The sequence below is a fragment of the Archocentrus centrarchus genome, chromosome 22 (genome assembly GCF_007364275.1).
Source record: "Archocentrus centrarchus isolate MPI-CPG fArcCen1 chromosome 22, fArcCen1, whole genome shotgun sequence".
NCBI lineage: Eukaryota > Metazoa > Chordata > Actinopteri > Cichliformes > Cichlidae > Archocentrus > Archocentrus centrarchus.
In genome coordinates this window covers 22,935,364-22,951,353 of record NC_044367.1, presented here as the reverse complement: position 1 = coordinate 22,951,353, position 15,990 = coordinate 22,935,364, and the positions used below count along the sequence as shown (strand labels likewise).

At 41.7% G+C, this 15,990-nt stretch overlaps 1 protein-coding gene across 1 annotated transcript; it reads right to left on the bottom strand.

The window, feature by feature from the left end:
• Nucleotides 1-283: 283 nt before the first annotated feature.
• On the bottom strand, nucleotides 284-14,213 carry LOC115773112 (G-protein coupled receptor family C group 6 member A-like). Its single transcript, XM_030719625.1, has 6 exons — nucleotides 14,050-14,213; nucleotides 13,693-13,966; nucleotides 12,728-13,540; nucleotides 2,651-2,854; nucleotides 2,454-2,568; nucleotides 284-1,188 (listed from the first exon to the last, which is right to left on the bottom strand). Exons 1-6 carry the CDS (start codon nucleotides 14,211-14,213, stop codon nucleotides 284-286), a joined length of 2,475 nt encoding a protein of 824 aa, XP_030575485.1.
• Between the last annotated feature and the right edge of the window lie 1,777 nt (nucleotides 14,214-15,990).

Below are 15,990 nucleotides of genomic sequence, written 5' to 3'. Positions count from 1 at the left end.
GAAAAGAGGAAGCCCACGGAGAAGATTCATGGATGTAGTGAAGGAGGACATGAAGAGGGTTAGTGTGGCACAGCTGGATGCTAGGGACAGGGCGAGATGAACACACAAAGCCTTCCCTTGCTTACGGCGTCTGCATTGAAAAAGCTAAAATGGTGACATCGACAATACTCAGCTTGAGTTCAGGACCAACCAGTGGGTGACTTCATGGTGACTATGACCATCTTACATACAGATTATGGAAAAACCACATGTTAAACTCCCAGGGAAGAATCACAACAGCAGATCACTGTTGCTCATAATGCTTCCTGATGTACTCAGCAATAGCACTCTCATGATTAAGCTCTTTCCTAAACAACATAATGTAACACTTGGGGGCCAAGTGACTAAAGAGAATGCTGAAGCAGGAAGTGAGGATGGCCGCACCTTCTATTGCTGGTTTGTACAAGCCCTTCAATGTGAGATAAAGCGGGAGGAAGATGATCCAGATGACCATAAACAGTAGTATACTGATGGCGATTAAAGAAGCATTTTTATACAGATCTGGCAGATGTCTACCTTTGAATGCAAACACAAAACAAAAAATCCCCAAGAAACCATTGTAGCCTAACATGGCTAAAAAGTACTCAAGGGACTTCATCTCACACTGGTGCAGGATGGTCTTGTCCTCTGGCACCTCTTGAGGAACTGGTGGGTTGAAAATCAGCCATGACACAGACACAGCCACCTGGATCCCAGAAACAATGGTCACCAACACCAGTGGTTGATTTAACTTCTTTGCCCAGGACCCTACTGGCAGGTCAAAGTTGAAGCCCAACAAGATCTGAAGCAAGTTTGCCAGAATGCAAGAGATGCAGACGTTAAAGACTATACCAAAGAGAGGGACACCTGCACAGTTTAAGTTCTTAGTAGGTTTGCCTGGGAAAATAAATGTAAGGCAGAAGCCAGTCAGCAGGGCTAGAAGCTCCAGGAAACACACATAACCACCAGCTGTCTTCACAATGGGAGTTCGAATATAGACTGCAAACACAACAGCAAACACAACGGTAGCAACGATCCCGATGACTGCCAGAATGCTCAGACTGATTGAGAAGGGATCTAACCAGAGGAGAAATTTATCCTCTTTATTCAAACACGTATCCCTCTTTTCAGACGAATATTGCCTTTCACCGCAGGGCTTACATGCTGTACCTGAAGAGACACAAAAACTACTTTTAAAAGCATGAGAATATTTTCTTATTCAAAACACAAACTGCTAAATATAGAACATTTGATTTTAAACAGGGAAGTGCCAAACCACAATATCTGATTACAGAGCAGAAGTGTGAGAGTAACATCAGAGAATATTTGCAAACCTGGCATGAGATACTTATGGACACAAAACAGGCAACAGTAATTAAATGTGGACATCACATTCAATATACTGTAAATATAATTATAATTTGCACTTCTATTATGTACATTATTTAAATGCATTATATAAAAGCAAGAGATTTATCAATCAGAGGGATATGTAGGGTTATTTATACATAGATCCTATTTACTGTACATAGTAGGTTTCTGACCCTTATAAAAATACTGTTCACAGTCAAATTTATAGTAAAGATAAAGAGTCTGAAGAGGATGTCTTGAGTTGTGATAAAGATCAAAATAAAATAATCTTTATAATTTGTACTTGATTTTACTAAGTACAGAGTACAAATGTTTACCTTCGAATCCTTTTGGTAGTAGTACTGTGTTCATTATTTCAGTTACTGTATGTCGTGTTTGGACTGGTTTATGTGGCAAAGAACAATGTGAAGATTTATCTGTTAGCAGGCCACCATGACTGAGATTCCTGTAGTGGTTAATGATTCCTGTGTATTTGTAAAGGGTCGTTGCTCAAATGTTAATAAAATCACACAACTGTTTTGTGAATGGGGCACAGAAATAAATCAAAAAGCGATCTCTGCCATTCAAAAGGGCATTTTTTTAACATTACTTATTAAAAATGTCCTAAATGTGTCGTATGAAGTGCATTTAACTTAAAATTGTGTAGAGCTCATTTACTTTTGTATATTATATTGATTTATTCTCCTTAAACACTGAACATGAAAATAAATATGTTGGTAAAGTCGCCTCAGTTAAATTAACATCACTTAGTTTTGTGAGGAAATTAGTCTTCAGGATTTTTTAAATGATTTTAAAAAACTGGCTACACTTCATCATATCTAAATTCTTTAGATATACTATGTCATTGTGAATGTATACTCATTTAAACATTGTGCAAAACAGTCCCTCCCAACTCTCCCTTATTCTTACTCTGAATGGTAAGAAAGTATTCAGTTGGGTTGCATTACTGTGAGAATAATAATATTGTGTATATGCAAATTAATACGATAACTTGCCAGTGATGTGAGTATATAATACAGACAACAATTATTAAACCAAACATAATTTAGATTTGTAAGACTTGCCGTTTTCAGGGGAAAACTCTCCAATCATGCATGGAACGCAAACACCACAGCACTTCCTTTCCATTTCTAGCTCTTGTCCTGGATCACATGTTTTTAAGCAGTTGTAAACAGAGACCTTTGAAGTGAACAGCAGCATCAGTACATGAGATTCATAAATTATTTTGGGAAATAAATTAATGTTAAAATTGTCATCTCACCGTGTAATTTATCAGGTTTTTGAAAAGATATAATGGTACGCTGATTTTTCCATCTGGACAGTATTCGCCAATAGTTTCTAGTGTTGCACCCTGTTTAAAATTAGACATGTTCCAGTATATGATATCATAACCCAAACTGGGGTCCCCATCACTATTGAAGAATAGATGTGTGGTAAAATTGACTTTCTGGATTTCCGAGAGAAGCTGTGGAGACAAAACATCATAAATCAACAAGACATTTTTTAAATAAAACATATCTGAAGCAGTTTCTTGTTTTACTATTAGTAGTGACATATGACGGACTTATAGGAGACAATAACAAAAATACTGGTAACTTTTCGGCACTTAGAAGATAACTTCCCCAGTGATTTTTAAACCATCGGGGTGGCTGTAGCTGGCGTGGCTGTAGCTCAGTAGATAGAGCAGGTCACCTACTGATCGGAAGGTCAGCAGTTCAATTCCTGGCTACTCCAGGCTACATGCCAATGTATCCTTGGGCAAGATACTTAACCCCAAGTTGCTCTCCGACAGTTGAATGTGTGTGAATGTTAGATAATTAAAACACTTATGTAACCCATGTTAAAATCTGACATAAAAAAGAATAAACAGTTGATTAAAAGTCTGCAGACAGAAAATAACGTCACTGCCCCTTTAAGGAACTAGCGTTACAGACGCAGCACCTGAGTGACGCTGCAGTACACAGACCGGAGGGAGAGAGCAGAGGAGGAGTCGGAGAGAAGAGCGGTGATTAATTAACAAGAAAAAGTTAATATTATGGTGAAAAAAACATAATCTACCTGGTCGGGAACTGACAGGGATTTTATGAGAACTAAGCTACATCGGGTTTGGTGAGTTTTATGTTTATTTTCCTGCATTTTCACCGTGTCGTACTTTTTCTTTTGGCGGAGGGCTAATGCTAAAAAAATGTAGCCGTTACAAAGAAATGCTCTGTCATAAACTGTTACCTGATTAATATATTGGGTTTATGAAGAAGAGTTTATTTGTATAATTTGAGGATTTAAAAAGAGTTTTATTGTGTTTGTGACCTGTTACACAGGTCAGGTTTTTTGCTTGGTTGGAAGCTCGGTCGGAGCGAGGATTGGTTTGCCGTGTGCGACGTGCACATTCACAGACGGGATTCAAGATGGCGAGCCAGACCTAGACCTTCAATTCATCTTCTCCATCGCATTAGGGAGGGATTCTCCTGCGTGTGGTAATTCGCTGCCGGAGCGGTAGGAATATCAGGGACTAGTTCGAACTGAACTGACCAGAACTGAGAACTGATTGAATTATTGTCCTTTTTGGACTGAGTCAAACTGAAGCTTTTCACTGAACTGAGTACCTGAATTTACATTTTGACTTGAACTTGAATTTAAAGTGCCATACTTTGATTTTCATATGTTTATGTGTCTGAATGTGATTTGAATAGTTGTGGTCCACTTTGATTTAATTGTGTTTGAAGGTATTTTTCTTACCTCTAAAAGAAAGGAGATTGAGTTAACTCAGGAAGAAAAATAGGAATCTTAAAATAGATGCAACCTAGGAAAAAAAGACTGGTTTAACTAACTCAAATTAGTCTTATCAAAATAAGCTAGGTAAACTAAAGAGCAAAAAGAAAGAGTGACATACTCTTTATTTTTTTTTCCTTTTCAATTATATTTGCCTCCTTATTAAGAACCTGCAGGGTAATTTTTGTTTTATGTATTGGATTTTATGTGTGTGTTTTTGCATTCAGTAAATTGCCGGCCTGTTCCACTTAAAGCAGCGGTCTCTGGTGGTGTTATTCTTGCTCCCCACTCCTTAGAGCCTAGAACTGGTCCAGTGGCGCAGTTAGCGGTGTGACACCGGTGCTACAAACGTGGCGAGCCAGCCAGGAGTGGCTTAAAGCATTTAAACTAGAAACCAGAGACCGTATAATATTGTTATCAGAAAAAAAAAAAGAAAAAATGGATGTCGTTCAAACCAGTAGTGTAAAAATCCCTAACTCAGTCATAGTTAGCGGCATGACCGATACAGAAACTGATGACGAACTAAGTGACTTCCTGAAACAATATGGTTCCATTCAAAGAGTAATCCCAGTGGATCTCACTGAACCAGATTCAGCCAAACAGGTTATCGTAGAGTATGTGTATGGTACAGCTGTGCAATCTCTCTTACCTTCATTGCCATACAGGCTTAACAGTAAGACTAAGACTGACATCACCTACCACATCAGAGCCCTAGCTAATGTTTACACACCTGTAGCTAGCAAGACAGCTACACAGACTTACCTTTCAGAGTTAAAGGACATTGCAAAACAGACTGGTAAAGACTTTGCAGCTGTCCTCAGAGAGGAGCTCTCCCTCATCAGTGAGACTGTCGATCTAGATCACTCACCTGATACCCCAGAGCAACATGCTCCTGAAAATGCTGCGCAGGTAAGCTCCCTGCCCAGTATGACCCCACAGCAGCATGTTCAACATCATTGGTCCCCACCGTCGACATCATCTAAGGAAAAGACACTGCCTGCTCTGAAACTTTCTGACGTCAATCCACCTGACATACAAAAAGTAGTTGTTGAGCACATAGTGAGAAATGAAGACTCTGCTCTGCAGGTGCACACTTCCTTGAGACTCAGACCCTTCTCTGGGCGTGTCCCACATCCCGACAGTGAAGTGGATTATGAGACATGGCGTTCGAATGTGGAACTTCTTCTTAAAGACACAACACAGTCTGATATTTACAAGTCACGAAAGCTTCTTGAAAGTCTCTTATCACCCGCCATTGATATTGTGAAGCACCTGACACCTGAGTCTCCTCTTAGTGTGTACTTAGAGATCTTAGACTCTGCTTTCAGCACAGTCGAAGATGGAGACGACCTCTTTGCAAAGTATCTTAACACAATGCAGGATAATGGTGAGAAACCCTCAGCTTATCTACAACGGCTGCAGGTGATGCTGAGCACCACCCTCAGAAGGGGAGGTGTAACTGCAAGCGACCTTGACCGGCATCTTCTTAAGCAGTTTGTCAGGGGCTGCTGGGATAACATCTTGATAGCTGAACTCCAGCTAGAACAGAAGAAGCAGGATCCACCTACCTTTGCTGAACTTCTCCTGTTACTCCGCACAGCAGAAGATAAACGTTCTTCCAAAGCTTCACGCATGAAACAGCACTTCAATGTTTCAAAGCCAAGAGTGTCTTCTCATTATCAAGGTGTTTATGTGCAGGGTGAAGAAGACTGCAGCTCATCTCAGCCAGCTCCTGATCACAGGTCTGAAATCCAAGACTTAAAGAAACAAATAGCTGATCTACAGTCTCAGCTCACACGTATCACACAGAAAGACAGTAGAAAAGCTAAATCAGCTACCAGACCACTAGCTCCCCCAACAGCTAACACACATTCCCCAGCTATCACTCACACATCTCAAAGGCTGCAGCCCCACAGCCGAGGTGCAAACGACAGCACAAGCAATAGACCAAGGCCTTGGTATTGCTTTAGATGTGGAGAGGATGGGCACATTAAGCCTCAGTGTGAAAGTGAGCCGAACCCATCTCTTGTGGCTGAGAAGAGGAAGCAGCTAAAAGAAAAGCAGTTAGCATGGGACAGTCAACATGGCACTTCAAAGCCTGATCCTTTAAACTAGACCCAGTTCCGGTTGTGGGACAAACGGGGACTGGAGCACAGGCAAAGTGTCCCAGAAAGGAGTTTTACAGAGCCCATGTGTACTCTCACACACAAAGACAGTCAGTGACTTTGCCAAAAGGTCTGATTGGAGCCAAGTGCACCGCACAAGTGACCATAGCTGACAAAGACTGTAGTTGCTTGTTGGATTCAGGATCCCAAGTAACAACGATCCCCAACTCTTTCTATCTAGAGAACCTGTCTCACTTGCCTCTCAATTCCTTGAACGACTTGCTTGAAGTGGAAGGAGCCAACGGTCAAAGCGTCCCTTACCTTGGCTATGTTGAGGCCACCATCAGATTCCCAAAGAGCTTGCTTGGAGTCGACATCGAGGTACCTACGCTGGTCTTGGTTGTACCTGACATGCGCTCCACATTGTCATCAGTGCTTATAGGCACAAATACTTTGGATGTTCTCTATGAAAAGTATGCAGAGATCGCACCTCAGAACTTTGAGTCTCTTCCTTATGGCTACAAAGTCGTCTTAAAGACCCTTGAAATCCGGAAAAAACAGTCTGTTGATTCCAGCCTGGGAGTGGTGAGGCTTCATAGTAGGGACCTCGAGACCATTTCAGCTGGACAGACTAAGGTCCTTCAAGGATCAGTGAGCTGCACAACATCTGGTGTTGGAAAGTGGGTGATGGTGGAGTCACCAAAGTCATCGTCCCTACCTGGTGGCATCCTGGTGACAGACAGCCTGGTAAGTCTACCACCAAAGCCATCACGCTGCATACCGGTCATACTCAGAAACGAGTCACAGCATGACGTCACTCTGCCCCCAAAAGCTGTGATAGCAGAGATACACGCTGTCAAGAGTGTTCAACCTGTCAAGACCCCTGACTCAGACTCTCCTACAAAATCTGACAAAAAACCAAATCTCGACTTTGACTTTACTGATTCTCCTGTACCCAATGAGTGGAAGGAGAGGATAAAAGAGAAGTTGAATTCCATGCCAGAGGTGTTTGCAATGCACGAGCTTGACTTTGGCCGCCCTGCAAAATCAAACACCATATAACTCTCGGTGACGAGACACCATTCAAACACAGGCCAAGGCCTATACATCCGCAGGACATAGAAGCTGTGCGTACCCATCTCCAGCAACTCCTCGATGCAGAAGTCATCCATGAATCAGAGTCACCTTTCTCCTCGCCGATCGTAGTCGTCAGGAAAAGGAATGGCAATGTTAGACTCTGCATAGATTACAGAAAATTGAATGCACAAACGGTAAAGGATTCATATGCCTTACCCAATCTGGAAGAGTCCTTCTCAGCATTGACCGGGTCCAGGTGGTTCTCGGTGCTCGATCTCAAATCGGGCTTCTATCAAATAGAGATGGAGGAGGCAGACAAACACAAAACCGCATTCGTCTGCCCTCTAGGATTCTTCGAGTTCAACAGAATGCCTCAGGGGATAACCAACGCCCCTAGCACGTTCCAGAGACTCATGGAGCGTTGTATGGGAGAGTTGAACTTGAAGCAAGTCCTAGTTTTTCTGGATGACCTCATCGTCTTCTCCTCTACATTGGAGGAGCACGAGGAGAGGTTGATGCACGTGCTCAACCGATTGAAAGAGTTTGGCTTGAAACTGTCACCAGGGAAATGCAAGTTCTACCAAACTTCTGTAAAGTACCTCGGGCACATTGTGTCTCAAAAGGGCATTGAGACCGATCCTGACAAATTAGCAGCACTAAAAACCTGGCCAAAACCAAACAACTTGAAGGAGCTAAGAATCTTCCTGGGTTTCTGCGGTTACTACCGCCGGTTCATTAAAGACTATTCTAAGATCGTGAAGCCGCTTAACGAGCTCACTGCTGGCTATCCACCACTAAGAAAGCACGCTAAAACCACAGTGAACCCTGAGAAGTATTTCAATCCAAAGGACGTCTTTGGTAACAGATGGACACCTGCTTGCCAAACAGCGTTCGACACTATAATCGAAAAGCTGACAACCGCACCCATTCTCGGGTTTGCTGACCCTAAGCTCTCCTACATTTTACATACAGATGCAAGCATGTCGGGCCTCGGTGCTGCTCTCTACCAGGAGCAACAGGGACAGAAGCGCGTCATTGCTTATGCGAGCCGAGGTCTGTCGAGGTGTGAGTCCAGGTATCCCGCTCACAAATTAGAATTTCTTGCCCTTAAGTGGGCAGTAACAGAGAAATTCCAGGATTACCTGTACGGAAACACATTCCTTGCTGTCACAGATAGCAATCCATTAACATACATTCTTACCTCAGCTAAGCTCGACGCCACAAGCTACAGATGGTTGGCCGCTCTGTCGACGTTCGATTTCCAGCTACAGTACAGAGCCGGTAAGCAGAACCAGGACGCGGACGGACTGTCCAGACGTCCTCACGGCAGAGTACCTGATGACACATCATCACAAAAAGAGTTGGAGAGAATACAACAATTCACAAAAAGACACTTGTCAGAAGCTGATTATGCACACCTGAATGAAAGCACCATCAAAGCCATCTGTGAGAAGCATTTGGTCCATGAAGTAATCAACAATCACCCTGGGGAAACATCACCCAGCACCACCTTGGTTGTGTCACTTGCCCACCACCCAAAGGCTCTCCCTCAAAGCTTTGAAGAGGAGGATCAGCTTGGTGGCTTACCTGTCATTCCACCATTAGCACCAGCTGAACTAAGAGACAAACAAAATGCTGATCCCTGCATTGGTGAAGTCATCAGGCAAGTGGAGTCAGGAGAGAAACCTCCACCCTCCTTGAGGAAAGAACTTCCTGAGCTTGGTCTCTTATTGAGGGAGTGGAACAAACTGGAGGTCTCAAATGGTGTTTTGTATCGCAGGCGACAAGAGGGTGCTCAGACTCACTACCAGCTTGTACTCCCTGAAGCCCTGAGTTCCGTAGTCCTCGAGAGCCTCCACGACGACATGGGCCATATGGGCACAGAGCGCATGCTAGATCTTGTCCGGAAGCGATTCTATTGGCCCAAAATGTCAACTGAGGTGGAAAATAAAGTCAGAACCTGCAACCGTTGCATACGACGTAAGACCATGCCCGAGAAAGCGGCACCACTCATCAACATCGTGGCTACAAGACCACTTGAACTCGTGTGCATGGATTTTCTCAGTGTGGAGCCGGACTCAAGTAACACAAAAGACATTTTGGTCATTACCGACCATTTTACGAAATATGCAGTGGCAGTCCCCACCCCAAATCAGAAAGCCAGGACAGTGGCCAAGACCTTGTGGGACCACTTTTTCGTTCATTATGGCATTCCTGAAAGACTCCACAGTGACCAAGGTCCTGACTTTGAGTCTCAAACAATAAAAGAACTGTGTGAGCTCATTGGCACTCAAAAGATAAGAACCACGCCTTACCATCCGAGAGGGAACCCTGTAGAACGCTTCAACAGGACCCTGCTCAACATGTTGGGCACCCTTGAAAACCAGAAGAAGAGTCACTGGCGTGAGTATGTCAGGCCGTTAGTACACGCTTATAATTGTACTAAGAACGAGACAACCGGCTTTACCCCCTACGAGTTAATGTTCGGGCGTCAGCCGAGACTGCCAGTTGACCTAGCCTTTGGCCTACCAGTCAATCAGCCAGGCTCTCACTCGCAATATGTCCGCAACCTGAAATCTCAACTTGAAGACAGTTACAGAGTAGCAACTGAGAATGCTAAAAAGACAGCCAATCGCAACAAAGCAAGGTTTGACAAGCATGTTGTTGACTCCACCTTGAAAGAAGGCGACAGAGTCTTGGTTCGAAATGTCCGTCTCAGAGGCAAGCACAAGTTAGCTGACAGGTGGGAGTCCGATGTGTATGTTGTCCTGAGACAGTCCAGAGACATCCCAGTGTATGTTGTGAAACCTGAGACAAGAGATGGTCCACAAAGAACTCTTCATCGTGACCTCCTGCTGCCATGTGGTTTCCTTCCTGCGACCCCGGTCGAAAGCGAAACTAACCCACCAAAAGCAGTAAGGCGACCAAGAACTCGACAACATTCTAAAAATGACACATCAAATGGGGCTGATGGGGATGAATCCCAATCTGATTCTGAGGGATATCACTATCACAGAAACCTAAGAGTGGAAACACTAGGTTTCAACCTGACTTCAGAATCTACGGAATACTTACCTGAAAGGAATGAACCAGAACCTGACTTGACTGCTGTTGAGCAAGATCCTTCAGACGTAGCCAAAGCTTTCCCTGAAGATCCTCCAGTAGAAACTTATGATTTAGGCTTACCTGATACTGAAGAGAAAGACCTACCTGATCCTGAAGAGAGAAACTCAATCGCTGAACAGGAAATTGGAAGCCTACCTGAGAAAGACCTGGATAATGTCCATCCTTCTACTCAACCTGCTCAGGAGAGCAAAGAAAACACAAGCGATCTGGGTCAAACGGACAACCAAAATGAAAGTGACTGTTCGGGAAGACCTGTCAGAGACAGAAAACCGACTAAAAGACTGACTTATCCTGAGCTAGGAAACCCGTTGGTTACAATAGTTCAGTCTTTATTTCAAACCTTGAGTGATGTGTTTACAGATTCTCTTGAAGAACCTAGCTTTCCAAAAACTCCTAGAGTTATGACAGTATAAATTCAAAATGCACAGGGACGTGCATTAGGTAAAGAGGGGAGGATGTAACCCATGTTAAAATCTGACATAAAAAAGAATAAACAGTTGATTAAAAGTCTGCAGACAGAAAATAACGTCACTGCCCCTTTAAGGAACTAGCGTTACAGACGCAGCACCTGAGTGACGCTGCAGTACACAGACCGGAGGGAGAGAGCAGAGGAGGAGTCGGAGAGAAGAGCGGTGATTAATTAACAGGAAAAAGTTAATATTATGGTGAAAAAAACATAATCTACCTGGTCGGGAACTGACAGGGATTTTATGAGAACTAAGCTACATCGGGTTTGGTGAGTTTTATGTTTATTTTCCTGCATTTTCACCGTGTCGTACTTTTTCTTTTGGCGGAGGGCTAATGCTAAAAAAATGTAGCCGTTACAAAGAAATGCTCTGTCATAAACTGTTACCTGATTAATATATTGGGTTTATGAAGAAGAGTTTATTTGTATAATTTGAGGATTTAAAAAGAGTTTTATTGTGTTTGTGACCTGTTACACAGGTCAGGTTTTTTGCTTGGTTGGAAGCTCGGTCGGAGCGAGGATTGGTTTGCCGTGTGCGACGTGCACATTCACAGACGGGATTCAAGATGGCGAGCCAGACCTAGACCTTCAGTTCATCTTCTCCATCGCATTAGGGAGGGATTCTCCTGCGTGTGGTAATTCGCTGCCGGAGCGGTAGGAATATCAGGGACTAGTTCGAACTGAACTGACCAGAACTGAGAACTGATTGAATTATTGTCCTTTTTGGACTGAGTCAAACTGAAGCTTTTCACTGAACTGAGTACCTGAATTTACATTTTGACTTGAACTTGAATTTAAAGTGCCATACTTTGATTTTCATATGTTTATGTGTCTGAATGTGATTTGAATAGTTGTGGTCCACTTTGATTTAATTGTGTTTGAAGGTATTTTTCTTACCTCTAAAAGAAAGGAGATTGAGTTAACTCAGGAAGAAAAATAGGAATCTTAAAATAGATGCAACCTAGGAAAAAAAGACTGGTTTAACTAACTCAAATTAGTCTTATCAAAATAAGCTAGGTAAACTAAAGAGCAAAAAGAAAGAGTGACATACTCTTTATTTTTTTTTCCTTTTCAATTATATTTGCCTCCTTATTAAGAACCTGCAGGGTAATTTTTGTTTTATGTATTGGATTTTATGTGTGTGTTTTTGCATTCAGTAAATTGCCGGCCTGTTCCACTTAAAGCAGCGGTCTCTGGTGGTGTTATTCTTGCTCCCCACTCCTTAGAGCCTAGAACTGGTCCAGTGGCGCAGTTAGCGGTGTGACACCGGTGCTACACTTAGCTTAGCAAACATGGAAGTGCTTGTATGAATGGGAGTGCATAGGTAAATGTAAACGTGCTGTGTAAGCGCTTTGAGTGCTCAGACTGAGTAGAAAAGCACTATATAAGAACTAGTCCATTTACCATTTAAAACATTAAATATGACAACACATTTATGACAACACATTTATGGTTGTTGTTTCAAAAATATATTTAATTTGTTTGTATACAGAGGCATGCTCATACATTTCCCTTCCTGGTTTTGTGTAGGTGGTAGTGACAGTGGGAGAAGGGGGTCCCAGGAGGCAACAAGTCTATTAGAATTTGGGTTATTTATTTATTTGTTTTTAAAGAGGTTTCTTCTCCCCAGCAACTGGCAGTCTGTTTGAATTTGTTCATCCTTATTTCTTACAGATACCACCACTTATTTGCCTCTCAATAATTTGGCAAATTTCTTATATAACCCTTTTAAAAGGCAAATCTATAAAATGATTTGTTAAAGACAAACAACATCAGTAAGATATCTTTACTGTACCTCTGAGGCTGTGAAGTTGGAGCTACGTTCACATTGATGGCCGTCACACTTCAGCAACCGTCTGAGACCCTCAGCAATGACTTGAACAGCTAAATAGACACCATAAGATTCATCCTGATCAATGTAAGTAGCCAATACACTTGGGTCCAGACACTGCTTGGATCCCAGTTGATTGTTTGTTGTTAAAGAATCATTTACTCTTTTCTCTTCAGGCTGATTTGAACAAAGTGGATGCTGTGTCAGGTGATAGTTGAGAATATTATTTTCAGGTCCATTAAACATCGACATGACGTAGTCTTTAAAGCCAGGCACTTCCTTCTGTTTGAAGATGAACCCGAAAACTTGTCCAATATGCTCAATTCCTGGCATTGCAGAGATTGTTGGAGAATTGGACCATGAATCACTTGCAATCCAAGTTCTGTTGACTTTGTCTTTAATAGCTGCTCCCAGGATGATTTCAACATTGGAGTCCTTCGTGAAGAGGATGATGGCCTCAGCGGAGGAGTTTTTGATGTCTCCCAGTAGTTCATTCAGCTTCCTTTGGGTCTGGGAATTGTTTTTCATAAAATCAGCAGACAAGATGTGAACAGCTTCAATGCAGATGTTTGTTTCACTGAAGGTGTTCACAAGGCCGTCACTGCCGTACTTCCCGTATTCATCATCACTTCCCACAATGAACACTGTTTGCCAATGAAATGTCTTCACCAGCTCAACAATACCCTTAGTCTGATATTCATCGCTAGGCACTGTTCGCAGAAAAGTGGGGAACTTGAACTTCCTGCTGAGCAACTCACTGGTCGATGCATAACTAATCTGTAAAACAGATATAAATATATAATAAAATAGTTCTTTTCAACAGATACGAAATCTAAAGATTATATTTCTATTGATTGTTATAAATGTCTTTAGCTTTTGGTGTTTCTAACTGAAGTTGTAGGACAGTATCAAACAAAGAGAAAACAAACCTGGGCAACTGATGACAGAGCAGCAATTCGTGCAACAGCTACTGATACCTCTGAGTACCTTTCCCCAATCACCACCTTGGTTTGTGGTTCTGCTGGCAGTAAACAGCTTTGTGGGTCTGACTGGGTCTTCAGCAGCTCATGAGTTGCTCTCATGGCGAGGCTGACATCTCCACAAGTGTCATAGATGTCATATCCCATGGAGATGTTGGGTAGGTTTATTTCTCTGATGGCGTAGATCATCACTTGACTTCGCAGGAATATTTGTAAATCATAGCTGCAAAAATGGATGGAAAACAGATTAAATTCATGAATAATTTATATGATACCCATGAGCTGATGAACTGAGGCTGTACTTACTCACTACAGGAAAGAGGCCCAGGAGTGTTGGTCCTGTTGGTTTTTAAGTGAATAGGGAAAAGTCCTCCAATGATGATATCCCCAGGAGAGTATGCACGGAGGCAACTATTCTCCCCTAAAGAGGAGTGAAAGACACTCATGACAAATAACCACATCAAGAACATCGTACAACATCGCAGGTGCAACATGTTCATGTGTCTGTCAGATCATCTCTCCTGGTTTCTGGACAGCAGCTGTCATGAACTTCCTCTCATGAATCATTTGCATTGTCACAGTTTTTCAAACTCAATGCAAAACAGCACACCCATAACTTAAATTTTTCAAACACGAAAGCAACAAGATGATATAAATCATTCAAAGAATAGGTCACCAAATGAATTCATATTAAAAGAAATGAGTCAGCTAAATAAAGGAAAAAAATGAAAGAAAGAAAAATTCATAAATAAATAATAACAACAAGAGGAGCATACAATACAGCTCCTCTTGGCACAGCAGAGCATGCAGACAATAATTTTGCTTGCTCAAGCTGCCAGACAGGACAGGTTAAAAAAAAAAAAAAGAAAAAAAAAATGAGTCAGCATAATTTGACTGAAGTCATGTCAAGGATTACTGGATTGTATTTTAATTACTATTTTACAGCCATTTTGCTGTTAACACATTTCATCTACAAAACACAGTTAGCCCCAAATAGCAATCAGTGTCTGGCCCAGTAATGGGATTGAATGGAATTGAGTCATGATGAGACTCGCTGCCGCAACTCAGCCTCAGGTTCACCTTAAATGGGCCAGATGTCAGATGTAACATGATATCTGGGCCACATGTGGTTAATGCAATACTTGAAATAAGCAATTTCAAGCCTGGTTATGACTTTTGCACCATGGCCTGTCCACGAAACATTTGCCAATGACATATTGTGAATTTAATTGTATGTATATGTGCTATACATATGTGTTATACAGTATAATATATGCATGTGCACATATGTGCACATGCATATATTATACTGTATTACTTATTATGTACTTGTAAGGCATCATTGTAAATGGCTTTGTGGCTCTAAATTGGTTACCTCTGTATTAAACATAGATTCATGTGTATAAAAAAGCTGGTAGATGAAAAAGGAAAAAAACCTAACCTGTACAGGGAGGGGTTCTTGTGTTTCTGGTTATACTGTGAGGGACCTTTTGCTGGGATGATTTGGGTCCACTTGCTGAAAGAGAAATGTTTATGCAAATCATGAGAGATCACCTTTATGAAAGCAGTCTCTTCAGGATGACAGTGTCGCCATACATGGGGCACAAGAGCTCACAGAGTATTTTTTTTTGCCAGCTATATATACTGATATGCAAAATGCAACGTATTTGCACTGTATTTTGAAAACAGGAACAAAAATTGTATATGTGGACCTCAAATTTTAAGTAATCCAAAAGTATTAAGATTAAGGGATGTTTCTTTCTTGTTTGTTTGTTTTGTTTTTGGTTTTTTGTAATCAAAGACTCTTTACTGATTAGAAGTTATAAAAAAAAAACAATGAAGTGCAGACTGCACTGCAACCACGAGGGGGCAGCATGCTTCCTACAACTGTATTCAATCCTTTATATTTTAGCTAATTGATCAATTGAAATGTTGTCATTCACTTTAGCTGGAGTTCTGTTGAAATGATGCAGTAGAGGCTGTTTTTGTGACAATAAGTCCTGAAAGTGAAGTTTCATGACACCAGAGCACTAACTGAGATATGTAAAGAATAAGCAATCAAACTCAAATGTAATTTCTCCAAAGAAGTCAGAATTATGCACCCTATCACACAAATTAGTTTTCAAGAAACTTAAAGAAGTCCAGTCACCTTTTTTCAAGTTCCAGAGACTACCATGTATGACTGAGAACCTACACAGACCTATTACACAAACGCCTAATTTATCTCATTTTATTTCCTTCTTTGGT